Source organism: Schistocerca nitens, chromosome 3, assembly GCF_023898315.1.
Source record: "Schistocerca nitens isolate TAMUIC-IGC-003100 chromosome 3, iqSchNite1.1, whole genome shotgun sequence".
NCBI classification, from domain to species: domain Eukaryota; kingdom Metazoa; phylum Arthropoda; class Insecta; order Orthoptera; family Acrididae; genus Schistocerca; species Schistocerca nitens.
Genome location: NC_064616.1, coordinates 329,694,290 through 329,714,239, shown reverse-complemented (window position 1 = coordinate 329,714,239; position 19,950 = coordinate 329,694,290). Strand labels below are relative to the sequence as shown.

At 39.9% G+C, this 19,950-nt stretch overlaps 1 protein-coding gene and 1 non-coding gene across 2 annotated transcripts in view; both read left to right on the top strand.

The window, feature by feature from the left end:
* LOC126248291 (serine/threonine-protein kinase Pak) overlaps window positions 1–19,950 on the top strand; it is a 106,278-nt gene that overhangs the window by 36,961 nt on the left and 49,367 nt on the right. The window contains exons 3-4 of the mRNA XM_049949151.1: window positions 6,524–6,675; window positions 19,472–19,599. Of these exons, the coding sequence (XP_049805108.1) occupies window positions 6,524–6,675; window positions 19,472–19,599 (280 nt within the window). The remainder of the gene's footprint in view (window positions 1–6,523; window positions 6,676–19,471; window positions 19,600–19,950) is intronic.
* On the top strand, window positions 4,882–4,956 carry Trnat-ugu (transfer RNA threonine (anticodon UGU)). The gene has a single exon. It is a non-coding gene; the product is annotated as a tRNA-Thr (tRNA).

Here is a 19,950-nt window from a genome sequence, read left to right as displayed (position 1 = left end):
ACATAGAGTTGAAGCATCGTGGAGTAATGACATACTCGTATCTATCATCCAAGCTCAGCTCGACTCACTCTCCAGCTGGGTTATAGCTGTTATTACCACCAGAGGTGGCATGTCTGTGTACTGCAGTAAATTTCTCATCCTGTGTACTCCCAGATCACGTACAAATTTAATCTTGTATTCTTCCTATGATACTATACATGCACAGTCAATCGAATTTCATTATTTGCAAGATTACTTGTGTTGACATTTTTATGTCCAGCAGTGTAGTACTTTTGCATCACCTTAGTTCCGCGAATTCCGGAACCTGTACGGAAAATTGGAGTAGAGATCAACATAAACATCATTTCCGCCATTTTTATTGCTCATGAAAACCACACATTGCATGTTGTACCACCATACAGCGAGACCTTCAGGGGTGGTGGTCCAGATTGCTGTACACACTGGTACCTCTAGTACCCAGTAGCACGTCCTCTTGCATTGATGCATGCCATTATTCGTTGTGGCATACTATCCACAAGTTCATCAAGGCACTGTTGGTCCAGATTGTCCCATTCCTCAACGGCAATTTGGTAGATCCTTCAGAGTGGTTGGTGGGTCATGTCGTCCATAAACAGCTCTTTACCATCTATCCCAGGCATGTTCAATAGGGTTCATGTTTGGAGAACATGCTGGCCACTCTATTTGAGCGATGTCGTTATCCTGAAGGAAGGAAGTCATTCACAAGATGTGTACGATTGGGGCATGAATTGTCGTCCATGAAGATGAATGCCTCGCCAATGTGCTGCCGATATGGTTGCACTATCAGTCGGAGGATGGCATTCACATATCGTACAGCCGTTACGGCGCCTTCCATGATCACCAGTGGCATATGTTGGCCTCACATAATGTCACCCCAAAACAGCAGGGAACCTCCACCTTGCTCCACTTGCTTAGCAGTGTGTCTAAGGCATTCAGCCTGACCAGGTTGCCTCCAACACGTCTCCGATGGTTGTCTGGTTGAAGGCATATTGCGACACCTACGAAGAGAACATGATGCCAATCCAGAGCGGTCCATTCGGCGTGTTGTTGGGCCCATCTGTACTGTGCTGCATGGTATTGTGGTTGCAGAGAGGGACCTCACCATGGATGTTGGAAGTGAAGTTTCACATCATGCAGTCTATTGTGCACAGTTTGAGTCGTAATATGATGTGTTGTGGCTGCACGAAAAGCATTATTCAACATGGTGGCATTTCTGTCAGGTCCTCCGAGCCATAATCCATAGGTAGCGGTCATCCACTGCAGTAGTAGGTCTTAAGTGGCCTGAGTGAGGCATGTCATTGACAGTTCCTGTTTCTATCTATCTCCCCCATGTTTGAACAACATTGCTTTGGTTGACTCTGAGACGCCTGAACACTTCCCTTGTTGAGAGCCCTTCCTGGCCCAAAGTAACAATGCGGATGTGATCGAACTGCGGTATTGACCGTCTAAGCATGGTTGAACTACAGACAACACGAGCTGTGTACCTCCTTCCTGGTGGAATGACTGGAACTGATCGGCTGTCAGACCCCCTCTGTCCAATAGGCACTGCTCATTCATTGTTGTTTACAACTCTGGGCAGTTTTAGTGACATCTCTGAACAGTCAAAGGTACTGTGTCTGTGATGAGAACATGATATCAATTTGTCAAGAAAGTTCTAAAATGTTCCCAGTATAATGAAATCTGACAAGTTGCTTCACAGCAGCACCTTACTGGTGGAGGCAAAATCATTGTTCTTGTCTTCATGTTTGTATAAGTAGATATGTGTGTACTCTGCCCAGCTTTGTTAATTATTAGCAAGAGTTAATGACATTTCTACATATGGACATCGAAGAAAACTTTTACGGGTGTGGGATTGTAATCGAAGGAATACAGTTGTGGTAGTTAGTTGCTACCTTTATTATAAACTTGTATGTCGTACACTCGAATCAGCTTATTTGAAGCCTAAAATAGGCAACCACAAACTGTTGGAGGTATTGGCGCAGGACGGGCAAAAATGCGTATGAGCTGAATATGATGGATATTGAATGTGTGGAAACTGACATCCACTCTTTAATTTGTCAAAATATAATTCAGGAATAAATGTAGTTTACAAAATGTACTTGAGCCAAGGGCAGATCCTGTTGGTTAAGAGAGATAAAAGCTGCAAAATGACAGTTCAAAGACAGATTTCTAAATAGCATGTGCGCAATTGTCAGCTCTGTGTTACATAGCTTTAACTGAAATAATGCTATCTTTACTACATTTAGTTCTTATACGCTGCCACATAAATGTGGTCTAAAGAGTTAATTGTGACAGTTGAGTAACTGTTCCCACATACTTTCAAGTACCGTTTTTAGTGTTCACAACAGTAGTTACACATTTGCTAAGTCTGGCCGCAGTTGCACACTCACAATGAATTTGTTAACAAATAGATCTTTGTAAAGAATTTTCCAAATACACACTTAGGAGGAGGAGGAGGAGGAGGAGGAGGAGGAGATTAGTTTTTAATGCCCCTTGACAATGAAGTCATTAGGGATGAAGCACAAGCTTGGATTAGGGAAGGATGACCATACCCTTTTGAAGAAACCATCCTGGTATTTGCTTTAAGTGATTTAGCGAAATCACAGTAAGCCTAAATCCGGATGGCTGGACATGGGTTTGAACTGTTGTCCTCCAAAATGCAAGTCCAGTGTGCTGACCGCTTTGCTACCCCTCTTGGTAATACATACTTAAGTGACAGTAAGTAGTAAAATGTGAATATGATTTATTCATCTCATAGCATACACTTATTGTTCATCTGATTAGGGTATAGGGCACATGTCAAAATGGGTAATATAATTCACTTGTATAAAATTACAGCTAATGAGATGGAACAGTATTCTAAAATTTATGTAGTTTCTGAGAATGAACAGTTACATACAGGGTGTTACAAAAAGGTATGGCCAAACTTTCAGGAAACATTCCTCACACACAAATAAAGAAAAGATGTTAATTTGACATGTGTCCGGAAATGCTTAATTTCCATGTTAGAGCTCATTTTAGTTTTGTCAGTATGTACTGTACTTCCTCGATTCACTGCCAGTTGGCCCAATTGAAGGAAGGTAATGTTGACTTCGGTGCTTGTGTTGACATGCGACTCATTGCTCTACAGTACTAGCATCAAGCACATCAGTACGTAGGATCAACAGGTTAGTGTTCATCACAAACGTGGTTTTGCAGTCAGTGCAATGTTTACAAATGCGGAGTTGGCAGATGCCCATTTGATGTAAGGATTAGCACGGGGCAATAGCCGTGGCGCGGTACGTTTGTATCAAGACAGATTTACAGAACGAAGGTGTCCCGACAGGAAGACGTTCGAAGCAATTGATCGGTGTCTTAGGGAGCACGGAACATTCCAGCCTATGACTCGCGACTGGGGAAGACCTAGAACGACGAGGACACCTGCAATGGACGAGGCATTTATTCGTGCAGTTGACGATAACCCTAATGTCAGCGTCAGAGAAGTTGCTGCTGTACAAGGTAACACTGACCACGTCACTGTATGGAGAGTGCTACGGGAGAACCAGTTGCTTCCATACCATGTACAGCATGTGCAGGCACTATCAGCAGCTGATTGGCCTCCACGGGTACACTTCTGCGAATGGTTCATCCAACAATGTGTCAATCCTCATTTCAGTGCAAATGTTCTCTTTACGGATGAGGGTTCATTCCAACGTGATCAAATTGTAAATTTTCAGAATCAAGATGTGTGGGCTGACGAGAATCTGCACGCAATTGTGCAATCACGTCATCAACACAGATTTTCTGTGAACGTTTGGGCAGGCATTGTTGGTGATGTCTTGATTGGGCCCCATGTTCTTCCACCTACACTCAATGGAGCATGTTATCATGATTTCATATGGGATACTCTACCTGTGTTGCTAGAACATGTACCTTTACAAGTACGACATAACATGTGATTCATGCACGATGGAGCTCCTGCACATTTCAGGCGAAGTGTTCGTACACTTCTCAACAACAGATTCGGTGACCGATGGATTGGTAGAGGCGGACCAATTCCATGGCCTCCACGCTCTCCTGACCTCAACTCTCTTGACTTTAATTTATGGGGGCATTTGAAAGCTCTTGTCTGTGCAACCCCGGTACCAAATGTAGAGACTCTTCATGTTCGTATTGTGGATGGCTGTGATACAATACGCCATTCTCCAGGGCTGCATCAGTGCATCAGGGATTCCTTACGATGGAGAGTGGATGCATGTATCCTCGCTAACGGAGGACATTTTGAACATTTCCTGTAACAAAGTGTTTGAAGTCACGCTGGTACCTTCTGTTGCTGTGTGTTTCCATTCCATGATTAATGTGATTTGAAGATAAGTAATAAAATGAGCTCTAACATGGAAAGAAAGCGTTTCCGGACACATGTCCACATAACATATTTTCTTTCTTTGTGTGTGAGGAATGTTTCCTGAAAGTTTGGCCGTACCTGTTTGTAACACCCTGTATATTTAATAATGCTAATGGCCAATGACATATTTAAATTATCAATTTGTTCTTAATGAACTGGCTAATAGCTTTGGTATGCTTTCAGTATGATGCAAATTTGATGAGGATGAATGTATGTCACATAGTGCCTACTACTGGATGTCCTATTAAATGACTTGCATCCATGCCTGTTGTGTGCATATGGATTCAAAGCTGTTAAAATGTAATTTTAATAATCAGTTGGTGTTTTCCTGCTCATTTTAAGGCTTTTTGTTAATAATTTTGTTTTTAACTATATATCTATTAGGCGCACTACGAATGTAGTGATGTAGACATGTTGGGAATGTGGATCTCACGGGGAGCGTGCAAGGGGTAAGTCCCTGCAGACGCACTATCCTCTGTGCCCGCGGTGGCTCAGATGGATAGAGCGTCTGCCATGTAAGCAGGAGATCCCGGGTTCGAGTCCCGGTCGGGGCACACATTTTCAACATGTCCCCAATGAATTACATCAATGCCTGTTTGCAGCTAGGGTGTTCATTTAATTATCATTTTTTTTTTGGGGGGGGGGGGATATTAGTTTGTGTTGAATGTCCACTAGAATGTTTACTATCAGTTCTGCTGAGGTGTTACTCACATGTGGTGACTCACCACGTATGTGCCGAATGAGTCTTGGATTCATACTGCAAGCTCAAGCTCAAATCAGTCCCGTGCACCTTGAAAAAAGTCTTCAGAGCACAACATTTTCATTGTTTTATTAACGGTCAGTTATGAACTTTGGGAATCTAGCTTTTTATGATTGAAATAGTTGTTCACACATCAGAGTGAAGTGTGGGTAAAGGTGGTGTGCATTTGCTGCACCATCAACTATAATTGATGTCTACATCATAATCTGCCAGATTCCCTACCACCACCCACCCGCCCGTGGTTCTAAACTTCCATAAATATATCTCAGTTTTGCCCTAAGCTCATGGAAAGTGGCATAGGTGACATACAGTAAAACTGGTCATTCATTTCCACTGGAGACTATAAAAGTTAAATTAACCTCTCACTGGATCAGCTTAGTGAATCGACACTTGGAACTCCTCCCTATGTATTCTCTGTCTTGCTTTTGTTGACACAGTCCCTTGAAGTAGTTCTTGTAGCATACTGGATTTCTTTGGTGATGGAGATAGTCTATGTATGGGGCTATGAATGGTGGGTAGTTAACCTACTGTAAATAATCCCTGGGATGCCATTACAGTGCATTTATCAACAAACACTGTAAAATAGTTTAAAGCTAAGTAGTTTGACACAGTTACTATTAAAAGTCCCAGAAAAACTGAGAGCATGGTTTGCACAGTGATCAGACTTGCATCCTAATGCTGACTGAAGAGACTGGCGTGCAACAGAAATCATTGGTACACTTTACATAACTTCGAAATTATTCATACATTGTTGACAGAATAATAATAATAATAATAATAATAATAATAATAATAATAATAATTTTTTCCTGATATAAATAGTTTACCACATAGTGGTACTGTGGTAGCAAAGATTTAATGACACTCCTGCTCTTACTAGCATTATTATGTCATAGGGGCTTCTAATAATTAATATTTGATAAGGAAAATGTCTTACTTTTGCACCTAAATGTTGTTGGTTTTCATCATTCAGAATTGTCTAGTTGGATCCACTCTTGTGGCTTACTTGTAGTTCATCACAACACTGGCATACTTCGGTATACCGTATGGCACAACTAATCTCACTATCTGTGTTCTGGATGTGGGAACAACTTCTTACATGTTGCTATAGCACTCTACATTGCTGCTCAAGAGAGAGAGTTATTCATATTAACAGCAGCATTCCAATACAATGTTAAAATTAAAAAATAAAATGGTACCTGTAATATGAGAGAACTCTCAGTGGGATCTTGTCCTTTTTTTGCAAAATGCTGAGTATCATATTTTGTAGACTAAAGATGACACATTTCCATTGTGTTGCTTGTTATTGATATGTTGAAAGTTTACCTTCTTTGTTAGTACATCCTGGTATTTTGTTACAGCAAAGAAGAACAAGATGTTAATCCCAGAGCTGCAGTACAGGCGTTAAAATACTACAATTATTCAATAAAAAAGAAGCCAACAGAACCATTCAAACCACTTATCACAGCAGAGCAGATAGAAGAGGAATCGGCAGAAATAGAAAATATCTTGGGTAAGACACAAGGATTGTATACATGCCATCGTTTGCAGCTAAGCTTTCCCTATGCAGTATTAACTGATGCAAAGTCTGCTGTGGTTGTATGAATGTCATTGGCTAATAAAGTCAGTCTTAATGTGAGGTTAATTTAGAAGTTCATACCAAATGTATTGTTGTGTCATAACCACCAAACACTGGTGGATGCCTGATGTGCAATTGACTTACTGCTGTTTTGGAATCCATTGGTAACCGGAGTATACCAAGCTTGGAAAAGATGTATTGCCTGTATTCTAATTATAGGTGACAACTTGTATGTTGCCTAATCCAAGACAGTCATGTAGAGGTTTTGAATACCTGGCATCTCTACCAAACAGTGTCAAGATTTCACAATCAAGTTCAAATTCAGTAGCACATTTATTACTTAATACTGATGCACAAAAAGAACTGCCTTCTGGACAGTGCATGATGCTATTTCTACAAACATTGAACATTCCAAAATATGCTAATGTTACAAACATAAGAAATTTCTAAAACCTTCCAAAAATGATGAATACTAAATAATAAACATTTGTTGGTGATCAAATTTGAACTAGTGACTTTCAGCATGCCAGCCTGTGGAAATAACCACTATGGACTGGTGCAGTGTTCAGAGCACCATTATCTGCTATGCTTTAAGGATGGCTGAGAAGTACCAAGTACTTCCATTTTACAGCATCAATACTTATGAAGTACCAGTACTTTATAAAGTTTTAGGTTAAAAATCGATGATAATACAGCAATAGCAAGTGGTAACAACTGCCCAGGAAAGTGAAAATAAATATGCTACAGTAAACAAGACAAAATTAGATATGTGATCTGCTTACAGCTGTGGAAGACTAAAGAGAATTAGAGACTAATGAAAGATGGCTGAACTACAAGGATTTACAATCCAGTGGGTTAAAGTAAGGGAAAAAAGGAAAGATCTGGAGACATGTAAGGGCAGGTGTTTGATGAGACTGTTAATGAGCCCCTGTCACAAAAGAGATTGCAACCTATGTTGTAACCGCCACCTGACTTGCAAACGTCTTTCCAATATAATCTTAAAAATGTTTGTTTACAAGTGCACAGCCAAATATAAATAATACATCTGTGGCCAATAGTCTCTCACACAGCAGAAGTGAATGTCATCTTGAAATTACACATCTTCTCATGTGTGTCTGAAAATGAATGAGTTATTCTTCAATTTATTTATCAGCACAGCGGTACAACTCTCTCATTACTCACAAAATATTGATGTCTATTTTTTGATGGACTTTACTCTGAAAAAAACTTTTTTCCTGTGATTTTGTTGGTAATATGAGTCTTGAACAGTTACACTGGAAATACAACTGGACTTGAGACATAGTACTGAAAATAACACTTAAATTCACAATGCTGATCCAGCGAATAACTGTGTTGAGTGCAACTGAATACCACTTGGAATTCCTTTACTAAGATACATTCGGGATGCAGAAAAAAAGCAGCCAGAGACAATTTTGTATCTTCACTACCATTGTAATGAAATATTTCAACATTATAATTTCTTTAGTTATATCACTGTTGTATGTGTTATTTATGAAACACGAGATGCTTAATTTGGATTGTGATATCAGCCTTTAAGAATGTTTCAAAGTTGTTTACAATGAAACATCACACAAAAATTGGACAGTCTTAACTTGTCCACCCCGTCCCCCTCTTTCGTTCCCTTTTCTCCTCTAAGAATGTACACCACCTCTAATCAGTTTAATTACTGTTTAACTTGGCTTGTATTAACACAGTAAATTTTACAGTCCCAGCTTGAAGGTAATAAAATGTTGCAATTTCTTCATTCTCTATGCTTGTCTGGGATGTGAACTATTGCAAGGAATGTCATTTGTGTGACATTTCCTCACATAGACATTTTTCTCACCATCTGTCCTCACATCTTTATGTACTGCATTGAATTTGGCACACTGGACAGCTGCAATACCATCCTTTCCGCACTTGCACATCACATGTAGGTCTCGTGATGCATACAATGTGGGCAAAATTGGGAGGAAGTGATATCTGAATACCAGCTGCAATTAAATGGTTGCTTGTTCGTGTGCTCCACAACTCACTAATTGTTCACCACAGTTCTTCTGTCAGGTTTGATTCCACAGGGAATCATCCTCCTCCTCCTCCATTTTCTTCTTTTCTCTACTTCTTAGTGCTTTTGTATCATTCAAGAATTACTTATCATCTTGTCTCATCTTCACCAGTTTTAACATTTTGAGCTACGGTCGCAGGTTCGAATCCTGCCTCGGGCATGGATGTTTGTGATGTCCTTAGGTTAGTTAGGTTTAACTAGTTCTAAGTTCTAGGGGACTAATGACCTCAGCAGTTGAGTCCCATAGTGCTCAGAGCCATTTGAGCCATTTTTAACATTTTGAAGAACATAATATTAATCTGCTTTGCTGATCATAGTCTTCTATTAGTGTAAAACTAGTTCTGAGAAAGCAGGTGCCTGACAGGAATTCATTTGAAGAATTTTAAGGAAGTGCAAGTCACCTACAAAAGAGAAATGTATGAAACTGTCATTTGCTTCGCACAAGTATTGCTCATCAGTCAGGAACCATAACCGGGAAGGGTTAGTAGAGAAGATAGCAAAGATCCAAAGAAGAGCAACACATTTTGTCCCAGGTCAATTTGCTTGTATGAGAGAATATCTCAGAGATATTCATCAGTTTTCAGTGGCAGACACAATAAGAGAGGCAGCTTGCATCACAGGGATGTTTACTATTAAAATTCTGAGAGTATGCAGATTGAGAAGAACAAAGAAACGTAAGATTTTGTTCTGCGTACATATTGTGAAATGATCATGATGCGAAAATCAAGACATTTGAGCTCATATGGCGACTTATTGACAGTTGTTCTTTCTGTGTGACATTTGCAAATGCAACAGGAATGATAGGAAATCATAGTATTACACAAAATATGTTCTGCCACACCCTGTAAGGCTACTTGCAGGGTTTAGATGTTGATGTAGAACTGGGTGGTGCAGTCTGGACTGCTGTTCAGGAGTAGAATTCAGCTTCGTGAACATCCAGCTCACTGTGGGTATCCATAATTTCTATAATAATTTAATCTGTTATGAGTGACATGATAAAAAATATACTTAATGAATATTTAAATTCACGAATTAAAGTTTCATTCTCTATTTTCCATCTCCCATTCCCCTTTCTAGGTTTTGAACTGTTATTGAACTATGAGTGCTTAAGGCACTTTTTAAATCTACTCTGCCTAAATACTATGAAGCTCACTTCATGTACTTAAAGTACTGGAAAAGAGTATGCACTGATTTTTTAAAGAGTGGTAATATTTTCAACACATGACACAAAAAAATTATAACAAAATTCACTGCATAACGTACATATAATTAGGTTACCCATAATCTTTGTTAAACAATGACAAGGCACCAACACTTGTGGCATTGTTTTATTAGGAACAAGGGACCGATGACCTCATAGTTTGGTCCCTCCCCCCCCCCCCCCCCCCCTTTTTAAACCAATCAACAAAGCACGAATTGGTGACATCCTCACTGGGATGTCATGATTGCAGTACTGTTAGTAATATAAAATTAATTTCCATCTTGACTGTAAAGTATTTTATTATTATATGACCAGTTACAATGTGTTATGTGGCATCATCAGGTATTAAGTGCTTGGCTACAAATAGCAAGTCAGTGTGAACTGCAGTATCATAAGCAGCAGATTGTTCTTGCAAATGATCAGTGATGTACTTCAAATATTTGAGGTGAATGGATCATTTTCCTTCTTAGGTTACTATTAACTGAAGTATTTACTTGTCTTTAGGCGAGGAGAAAATAACTGATATGCAGATTAGTTAATTTGTTAGACTACCTTTGTCTAGCTGCAGCATAAATATTTGGCATATAGGATGAAATGTGGAGTTGTGACATTGCTGTAACAGACTGACTTGAGAAAAGAGGCATTTGGAGAAAATTTTTTTTCTCTGATTTATTTTTTGTATGAATGGAATGACTTGCGAACAGCATCAGAATGAAGTTATAATACTTAATCACTTTTATTTAAAAAAAAATCAGTAATTTATTGGATTCCGTTATATAAGTCTGGGAACCTTCTGCAATGGATGCAAAATTTAGGATTTTTCCACTATCAGTAATTGTGTTCAATTAAAATATTTCTATTTCATATTGAAAAAAATAATGTACTATTTGTGCTGATAAGTGTTTCAATATTTTCAAGGTACTCCATGACTGGATTTTGTAGCAATTACACAGGCCTACGATGGAAAAACTTTTTTGCTGAAAATACCTTATTCTTATGTTTTTTTGGGTGGGAAATCCAAATATGATACACCCACCATTTCTTGATATTTTACAGTAAAATATGTTAATTTAAGTGATTTTTTAAAGAATTTAACAGCTTTTATGTAGTTAAAATAATTTAAAAACGAGGTGTAATGAATGTAGACGACGTTGATAGGACTGCTGAAAAACATTTGCTGGTAAAAGGTCGATTCTATTTTTGTGTTAACAAATGGTGTTTTGTTTACTGTCAACCTAACTTCTTTCACATTTCCCATTCATGTGTTTAGTACAATGTCTAATTGTGGTTGTAAAAACTTTGCTGACAGTTTTTGTTATATTTGTGGTGAATTTGTGATTAAAAAAATACCAAAGAAACATTGCAGCCTTTGTGAAAAGGGTTTATCTATCGTACTTTGGATCTAAACTTGGTGATAAAGATAAATCTTGGGCACCACATAAGGTATGTTATGTGTGTGTTTTGAAGATGTGAGAAAATGGTCCAAAAAGGAGAAAAAAGCCTTTAGATTTGCTGTTCCTATTATATGGAGGGAGCCAAGAAGTCATTCCAATGATTGCTACTTTTGCAGTGTTGATATTACTGGTCATAATTCGAAAAACAAGTAGGTAATATGCTACCCTTAACTTCCGTCCGCCATCCGACCAGTAGGGCATGGTGTAGATTTGCCAGTTCCTGAACCACCAGATGATTTAAATCCTATTCCAACAGAATTATTTTCTGATGTAGAATGTGATTTTGATGAACCAGATGACGATGAATTCCATTGTAATACAGAAAGTCTAGAGCCCAGATTGTTTACTCAGACCAAGCGTAACAATTTGGTTAGGGATCTGGGCTTAACGAAAAAAATGGTGAATTGCTTGGCCCTGGATTGAAAGAAAAGAACTTATTGGCAGTTGGAACCAGCATATACATGTTTATATATAGAGAGTGCAGCAATTTTCCAAGTTTGTTCAACAAGGTGATTTAGTGTACTGTTCAGACATTCCTGGTCTGATGAACGAGTTTGGTATTGAATACAAAAAGGAAGACTGGAGGCTGTTCATTGATTCATCCAAAACTAGTTTAAAGGCTGTTTTGTTACATAATGGTAACATGTATGCATCTATACCTGTTGGACATTCTGTACGTATGAAAGAAAGCTATGAAATCCTAGAAATAGTGCTAAATAAAATAGGCTATTCTGCTTATGGTTGTCCGCAGCTCGTGGTTGTGCGGTAGCGTTCTTGCTTCCAGCACCCGGGTTCCCGGGTTCGATTCCCGGCGGGGTCAGGGATTTTCTCTGCCTCGTGATGACTGGGTGTTGTGTGGTGTCCTTAGGTTAGTTAGGTTTAAGTAGTTCTAAGTTCTAGGGGACTGATGACCATAGATGTTAAGTCCCATAGTGCTCAGGGCCATTTTTTAAGTCCCATAGTGCTCAGAGCCATTTGAGCCTGCTTATGGTTGGATGATATGTGGCGATCTAAAAGTTATATGTGTGCTCCTTGTTCAGCAAGGTTGCTTTTCCAAATTTCTTGTGTGAATGGGACAGTAAGGCTAGGGATCAACACTGGCACAGAAAGAACTGGCCTGTGAGGGAGTCTTTAAAACCTGGTGAGAAGAACATTCTATGCAAAAACCTTGTAGATCCAAAAAACGTACTCCTACCACCTCTACATATAAAGTTAGGCCTAATGAAACAGTTTGTAAAGGCTTTGCCTAAATATGGACCATGTTTTAAGTATCTCTGCCAAAAGTTTCCACTCCTTTCAGAAGCTAAACTAAAAGAAGGCATCTTTGTTGGACCTGACATTAGAAAATTGATGTTTGATGTTAACTTTGAATCCACAATTACCTTAAATGAGAAAGAAGTATTGGTACTGTTCAAGCAAGTCATTATGAAGTACATGAAAAACACCCAGAATATGTTTCTATTATAGCTACAATGTTAAAGAAGTTTAAAACTTTAGGATGTTTAATGAGCCTGAAAGTTCACTTTTTGAACAGTCACCTTGATTACTTCCCAGACCGTATGGGAGATGTTAATGAGGAGCAAGGAGAGTGTTTTCACCAGGACATTAAAGTGATGGAAAAACGCTACCAAGGCTGCTGGAACACCAACATGATGAGGAACTACTGTTGGTCATTTCACCGAGAAGTTCAGCAAGCGACTCATTGTAGAAAAAGCTACACAAGAAGCTCGAAAGAAAAAAGAGAAAGAAAATACAAACAAACTCCAGCTAACAATTGAAACCTCTATTAACACACATGATTGTTTTAAGTAGCTTACTGTAAATACAAACCATGCGTACATTTTAACAAAGTGTTTCATTAATTTTCCCGTTTACGGTATAGCATAGGATTTTTATACTCTATAATAGAAAGCAAATTGCTTGAAAACTGTGGGTGATACAAAAAAACTAAGGTTAGATTTGGCTTCAGCTCATAAAAATCTATAAAGATCAGTTATCAAAGTAAAAAAGTTTTTCAAAAAAAATGTTTTTTTGCAGTGTGTTATTACTGCATGCAGTGACTGCTGATAATATTTCATATCAGCTGTTTGTCATAACTATTGGTTAACGTTGTTGGAAGTGAAAATGTGTTGCAGGTAATGTTTTTGTATATGAAAATTCATTTCCATTGATGTGTTGTTTCTGTTGGTGGGCTAATCATGCTTAGGAAATTACTGAGAGTTATTGTGTTTTTCTACCCCATTGTTATTCTACACACTTTAGAATTTGGTATGGCTGATACAGTGCTCAATATTTACACTATTCCAGTGTTGTTGTGTTACTAAATACAGTCACATTTCTGTAAAATGATTTAAATGTTTTATCAGAGTGGTTGAATGTGAATAACGTACAATTTTTTGTACCCCTGGGAAGCATGGCAACATTTGTGAAAAGGCATCAATGAAATCACATGTGAGTGAAGTTAATTTCGTACCATAGATTATGTATAGGGCAGTCAGTAATTAATTAAGGTTACAGAACTCTACATGATCTCTGACTTTTAAATTGGGCAGTCACTTTAAAACACTTATGTTTTGCAGTTGGAGCCTGTAAACATCATGAAATCACATTGAGGATGGCCTGAATATTTTTGTGGGGAATCTTTATCCATGAGCTTTATGTATGAGTACAGGGCTACTATAAATGATTCGTTTGTTTTCAGATCTGTATTTTACAAAGTATTATGTGCACAAATATCATAGATGCACAACTAGAACTGTAAACTTCCTGTGTTTGCATTTTACACTCTACAAATGTCTTAGGAGTGCCCGGTCACACAACACATGTCCAAGTAGTGGTAAAGTTCATTCCATATTTTATGTAACAACATCCTGACAGTGCTCATCACAGTAGCATTGATGTTTTGTGTGAATTGTACCAATGTTCTTGGAAGTAGGGGTATGTAAACATGGTCCTTAATGTATCCCCAAAGGAAAAATCACAAGGCATTGTATCAGGTGACCTGGGGAGAGGGGGTCAAGGGAATAGAGCCATGTCATCATCGCCACTACACCCAATCCAGAGATGTGAAAGTTCATTATTTAGGTATCAACATATATCAGTACTCAAATTAGGGGGTGCCCCATCTTGTTGGAAGATTAAATTTTTGGAAATGGCCATCACAACTGCAAGATATCAAAGTATGAGGTACCTGTCAGTCTTCTCACAGAAAAAAAATTACCTGTGCAGCTTCATGTGTGACTTTGCACAGGAAACATGAACCTTCAATAAATCTTGTTCATGCACCACATTTCATGAGTGTGTTCAGTGCTTCACAATCTCACATTGTGGCAATTAACTTCTACAGGTAATGGAAGGTTGCTTCATCACTGAATATCGGCTTGGAGGTGAAATGTTCATCCTCTGGTGCTACCTGGGTTGAGATACAAAATTGAAGGTGCTGGTCATAATCTTCCAGTTTTAATTGTTGCATGAGCTGCAGGCAGTACAGTCTGAAATGTAACTGCCATTGCAAAATCTTCCACAAAGTTTGCTGCAGTATTAAAAGTTCGTGGCTTGCACTGAGTGTTGATGTTTTTGGTCTACATACAAAACTTTCCCTCACCCTCTCCACAATTGCCTCTGGCGCACTTGGCTGACTGGTACTTTTCTGTTTACAGGAACAGCCAGTGTCCTTAAATTGTCGATGCACAGTGTCCTCTTTACAAAGTGATTCTTTTCCATAATTCCATCTGAATGCACACTGCTATGTTGTAACAGATGAACATCGCACATTTCCCAACACAAAAACTCTTTTCTTGCTTTGTCAGCATTTTGTCGAGACAGTGCATTCGTAATGCCAACTGGTGGGTGTAATGTAAACCCAGTTAGCTTATGGTTCTATTCATGTATCAATCATATTCGTACAAGCGAAACATTAGAAAATATAGAACTTTGAGAACAAATGAATTATTTACTGTAGCCTTGTATTAACAGTGGTTACAAGAGAACAGTGATGAAAAAATTGTGAGCAATTATACGCCAGACATGTTTGATAGGAAAACATGTAGACCAGGGAAGTGGTGACACCTATTTTCATTCAGATGGCTTCCACATTTTGCATCTCATGTGGCTGGACATTACTATGCTGGAATGTGGCATGTGGAGTTGCCTGAAAGTGGTGGTACATTGGGCATTGCTGTTCAGATTGCCGTCTCTATGTTGGAGGGGAGAAAGCATATTGTAAAATACATAAAATGAAACTTGTCCTTTAGCCTATATACCTATGCAGACCGCTGGCCCAGGAAAGAGATGGGAGATGTGGATAGGGGAAGAGGGTTCAGTTGTGAGTGGCTGTTATGTGGTGAGAGAAGTGCTGAATACTCTCATTTACCTTTGCCAGTAAAACATTAAGGACATTACACAAAATGTAATGGAGTTGACTTCAAAGCAATCTTCCTGCATCTGCTGTGCCTGAAGACTGTGGTACCATGCTGTATGCAGCAATAATAGCAAGAATGAAATTAGAATGTGTTGACATGAAATTGACAGGCAACTGGAATTCCTGCTCCTTTGCAATGGGCTCGTCCAATATGCAGATCAAAATGTGTTCCATATGAACTTCTCCTGAGTAATCCGAATCCTATGGGATCCCAAATCATAACAGTTACCTTTAGTCCATAATGCAGCTGCAAGATAACAATCACTATGGTACCACCTAATGTGTGTTTGACTATAAGACAGCCTGGAACAGTACTCCTTTTAAGACATTACATTTTAGCATCAGTTGTGCCAGTAATATTGTTCACACACTTATTACAGTCTGAAGCATTGATGATCCCTGGACTCTGGAAGCTGACACAATGGCATGTATTCCAGCAGCCTGGCAATCAACTTATGACATAGAACTGTTGATACAGATGGGTATATCCTTGTTACAGTGCCCCATCAGAGGCTGGTCCACCTGTGAAAGCAGCCATGTTATACACCAACTCCACTGCAAATACTCCGCTAGCCACCAAGAGGTGTGTGGCAGATGGCACTATTCGCACCAAAGTCATATCCCCCCCTCGTTCCATTCGCGGCTCGCGCGAGGGGAAATGACTGTCTGAACGCCTCAGTACAAGCTCTAATTTCCCTTATCTTTGAATGGTGACCTTTTCGCAATATGGAAGTTGGTGGTAATAAATATGCACTGCGCTACATCCTCGGTGAAGATCGGATTTTAGAATTTACTGAGCTGTCTCTTCCGTTTAGTGCGTCGTCTATCTGCAAGTGTGTCCCACTTCAAACTTTCTGTGATATTTGTAACGCTCTCACGATGGCTAAATGTACCATTCATGAATCTTGCTGCTCTTCTTTGGAACTTCTCAATCTCTATGTTGGTATGAATATCAACCAGCTGTCCATCAGAATGCATGGCCACTGCCAAACTTTTGTCAGGAACAAAGTTGACCAGCCAGTGGCACAACATGCAGCTGAGCACAGCATGCTCAGTGTCAATGGCTGCTTTACAGCCCAAGCCATCTGAATCCTTCTCTCTGCCACAAGCTTGTCTCAACTATGCAGATGGCAGTTACCCTTACAGGACATCCTCTGCTCCTGTAATAGCCCTGCCTCAATCTCAGGTAACCCACTGTACTCTCACCCTCCATCCAACAGTTTCTGCTTCCTCCATCCTGTCACTCCCTTCCAACTCACACCCACATTTTGCCTTCAACGTGTGACGCTGCCCTCTGGCAGCGACAGTCTCGCTAGCCCATATACCTGCCACCCTTCCTCCTGTATTTCTAGCCAGCAAATTGGCCGCCGCCTCCTAGTAGCTAGCCACCCCCCCTCCGCTGGTCCCCCCCCCATCCCTCTCTCCCGCTCCCTCTTCCCCCCCCCATCCCTCTCTCCCGCTCCCTCTTCCCCCCCCATCCCTCTCTCCCACTCCCTCTTCCCCCCCCCAATCCCTCTCTCCCGCTCCCTCTCCCCCCCATCCCTCTCTCCCGCTCCCCCTTCCCCCATCCCCATCCCTCTCTCCCGCTCCCTCTTCCCCCATCCCCATCCCTCTCTCCCGCTCCCTCTTCCCCCCATCTCCCATCTCTGTCCCCTCTTCTCCTCTCCTCCTTCTCTGTCCCCCCGTGCCACAGCCCACTGATCCCACCACAATCAGTCTGCCTACGCATGTGTGTGCGTGTGCGCATGTGTGCGTGTGTTTTATACTCTGACTCATCAAAGGATAACGACAAAAGCTAGCAAGTTTTCTTTTTCTGTATATTCCTATAGACAACTCAACATTTCTGCTTTGAGGTGAGTGGTCTCCTTTATTCCAAAAGTATTTCTGTCTACATAGTTAGATAAGCTGGGGTTGGTGGAAGGTTCCAGATTTCATGGGCTATGAAACAGTCATTTAAATTGAGACTGGCATGTTGTGGTCAGCAGTATGTTCTAACACTGTGTGGTCAACTCTGTTCTTGGCCACAATTTGGTGCTGGTCACTCATTTAGGTGGACAGCTGGTTGGTGATCATGCCGGCATAAAATGCTACACAGGAATTGAACCTCATCCTCGCTGCGGACAAGGGTTCCACCACTGTCATTGTGAACAGCAATTATTACCTGAAAGAAGGCATCCATCCACTGACTCCTTAATCTACAGGCTCTGCAATAGTGATCCCATGCCAGAAATCCACCATAACCTTGAATTCCAACTCACAGCTTTGGGACCACACCAGACTCCCTTCCCCAAATGCATCTCCTTCCTCACTCCAGTGACCCCTACACATTCACCTTCTTCTTGCTTCCCAAAACTCATAAATAAAACAATCCTGGATGCCCCAATGTAGCTTTCTACAGTTCTCTCATTGAAAAATTCTCCACTCTTGTAGACCACCACCTTCTACCGATAGCTTGAAAGATTGCCTTAAGTCACACACACTATTTCACAGACTGATCATTCTGACCCATGTGAAATTTCTTGTGTGTTGATAAAGACCTTTGATGTTGAAAAAACATAGTGTCACTCGCCTTCATGTTTCCACTTCTCACTCTATCTGTTTCATCAAACAATGGAAGCTCCAGGTTGGAATATAACAACATTATGAAAAGGAAAGTTGCTACTCACCACATAGTGGAGATGTACTGAGTCACAAATAGGCACAACAAAAAGACTGTCTCAGATAAAGCTTTTGGCCCATAAGGCCTTCATGAAAACACACACACACACACACACACACACACACACACACACACACACAACTGCAGTCTCGGGCCACTGTAACCATAATGTAGTATCTCTTTTTTTCGAAGGCTGTGTGGGCCGAAAGCTTTATTTGTGACAGTCTTTTTGTTGTGCCTATCTGCGACTCAGCATCTCCGCTGTATGGTGAGTAGCAACTTTCCTCTTCGTAATATTGTCTGTTTCATGTAAGATTGACAGTTGCAATTGCATAGGAAGGCACTGCCTGCAGTGGTGTAAATAGGGTATGTAGCTAAATTTTATTTTGTACCCCTGTCCCTCCCTTGTGACAATTTTTTTGTTTTGTTTAATCTCCATTGTTACTTGGCCTGTTTAGTCATTTTTTTGACATAAAATGCATTTTAAGTGAAGTAGAAGGTACACATTTCAGTAATTGTTGTCTGTATGATTCAGTTCAAAGCCTGGAGTTATGCACACTCCAGAGTCGCTTTGTTTGCAACAACAACACAATTCTTTTTTTCATTGTTTCACTGCCGATCAAATTTTTTGCTTGTGAGAAAGATGTATCTATCACGGAAATAACACCTTGGGTGTGGGGCGCACCTGTCATATCCTAGTTTTGCCACTGTCTACAGGACCTATACATAGATCACCTCTCTGCAGTAGCAGTGAGTTATTTCTGGTACACTTTCCATTGATCTGTTAAGTTTGGTGTTTTGGGCTATTCTTTCTGGATGTTACAAAGTTCACAAATGTAGTATACAAGCTGTTGTTTTTCATTGCCTTTGTACTTTTTGTTGCTTGAGCAACAGTTCAAAATTTACAGAGAATTATATTCTTAATTTGCAGGGCCTAAAGTGTTAGCAGGAAGAAATATCCCCACATGGGGTGAAGATGAGTCCCCTCAAGTGAAACAAAAGCTAGCACCTCCAGTTCCACCAGCAAAACCTTCAGTATACAAAGCAGGAGGAAAAGTGGTAAGACTCTTGCTACATCATATTACTAAGTCACAAGCATTGTTAGAGAGTAACATTCTTTTATATGTTCTAAACAGTGCTTTGCCAGTGCTAGTGGTATATTTTGCAATAATCACATTTTACAGTCGACATGCACTTTTACATAAATAAACGTTAAATGGTGTAATTAAACTGTTAGTGTTAGTTCAGACTTGATGAGTAAAACATAATTCTTGCTTACCTGCTGAGTTACTCATTTTTTATTGTGCCATAAGAAGTATAGAGGTGAGCATTATCATTGGCACATTCTCAAATTCTCATTATCATCATACCCTCCACAAAGCAATAGTCATAACAACAGTTACCATAGTA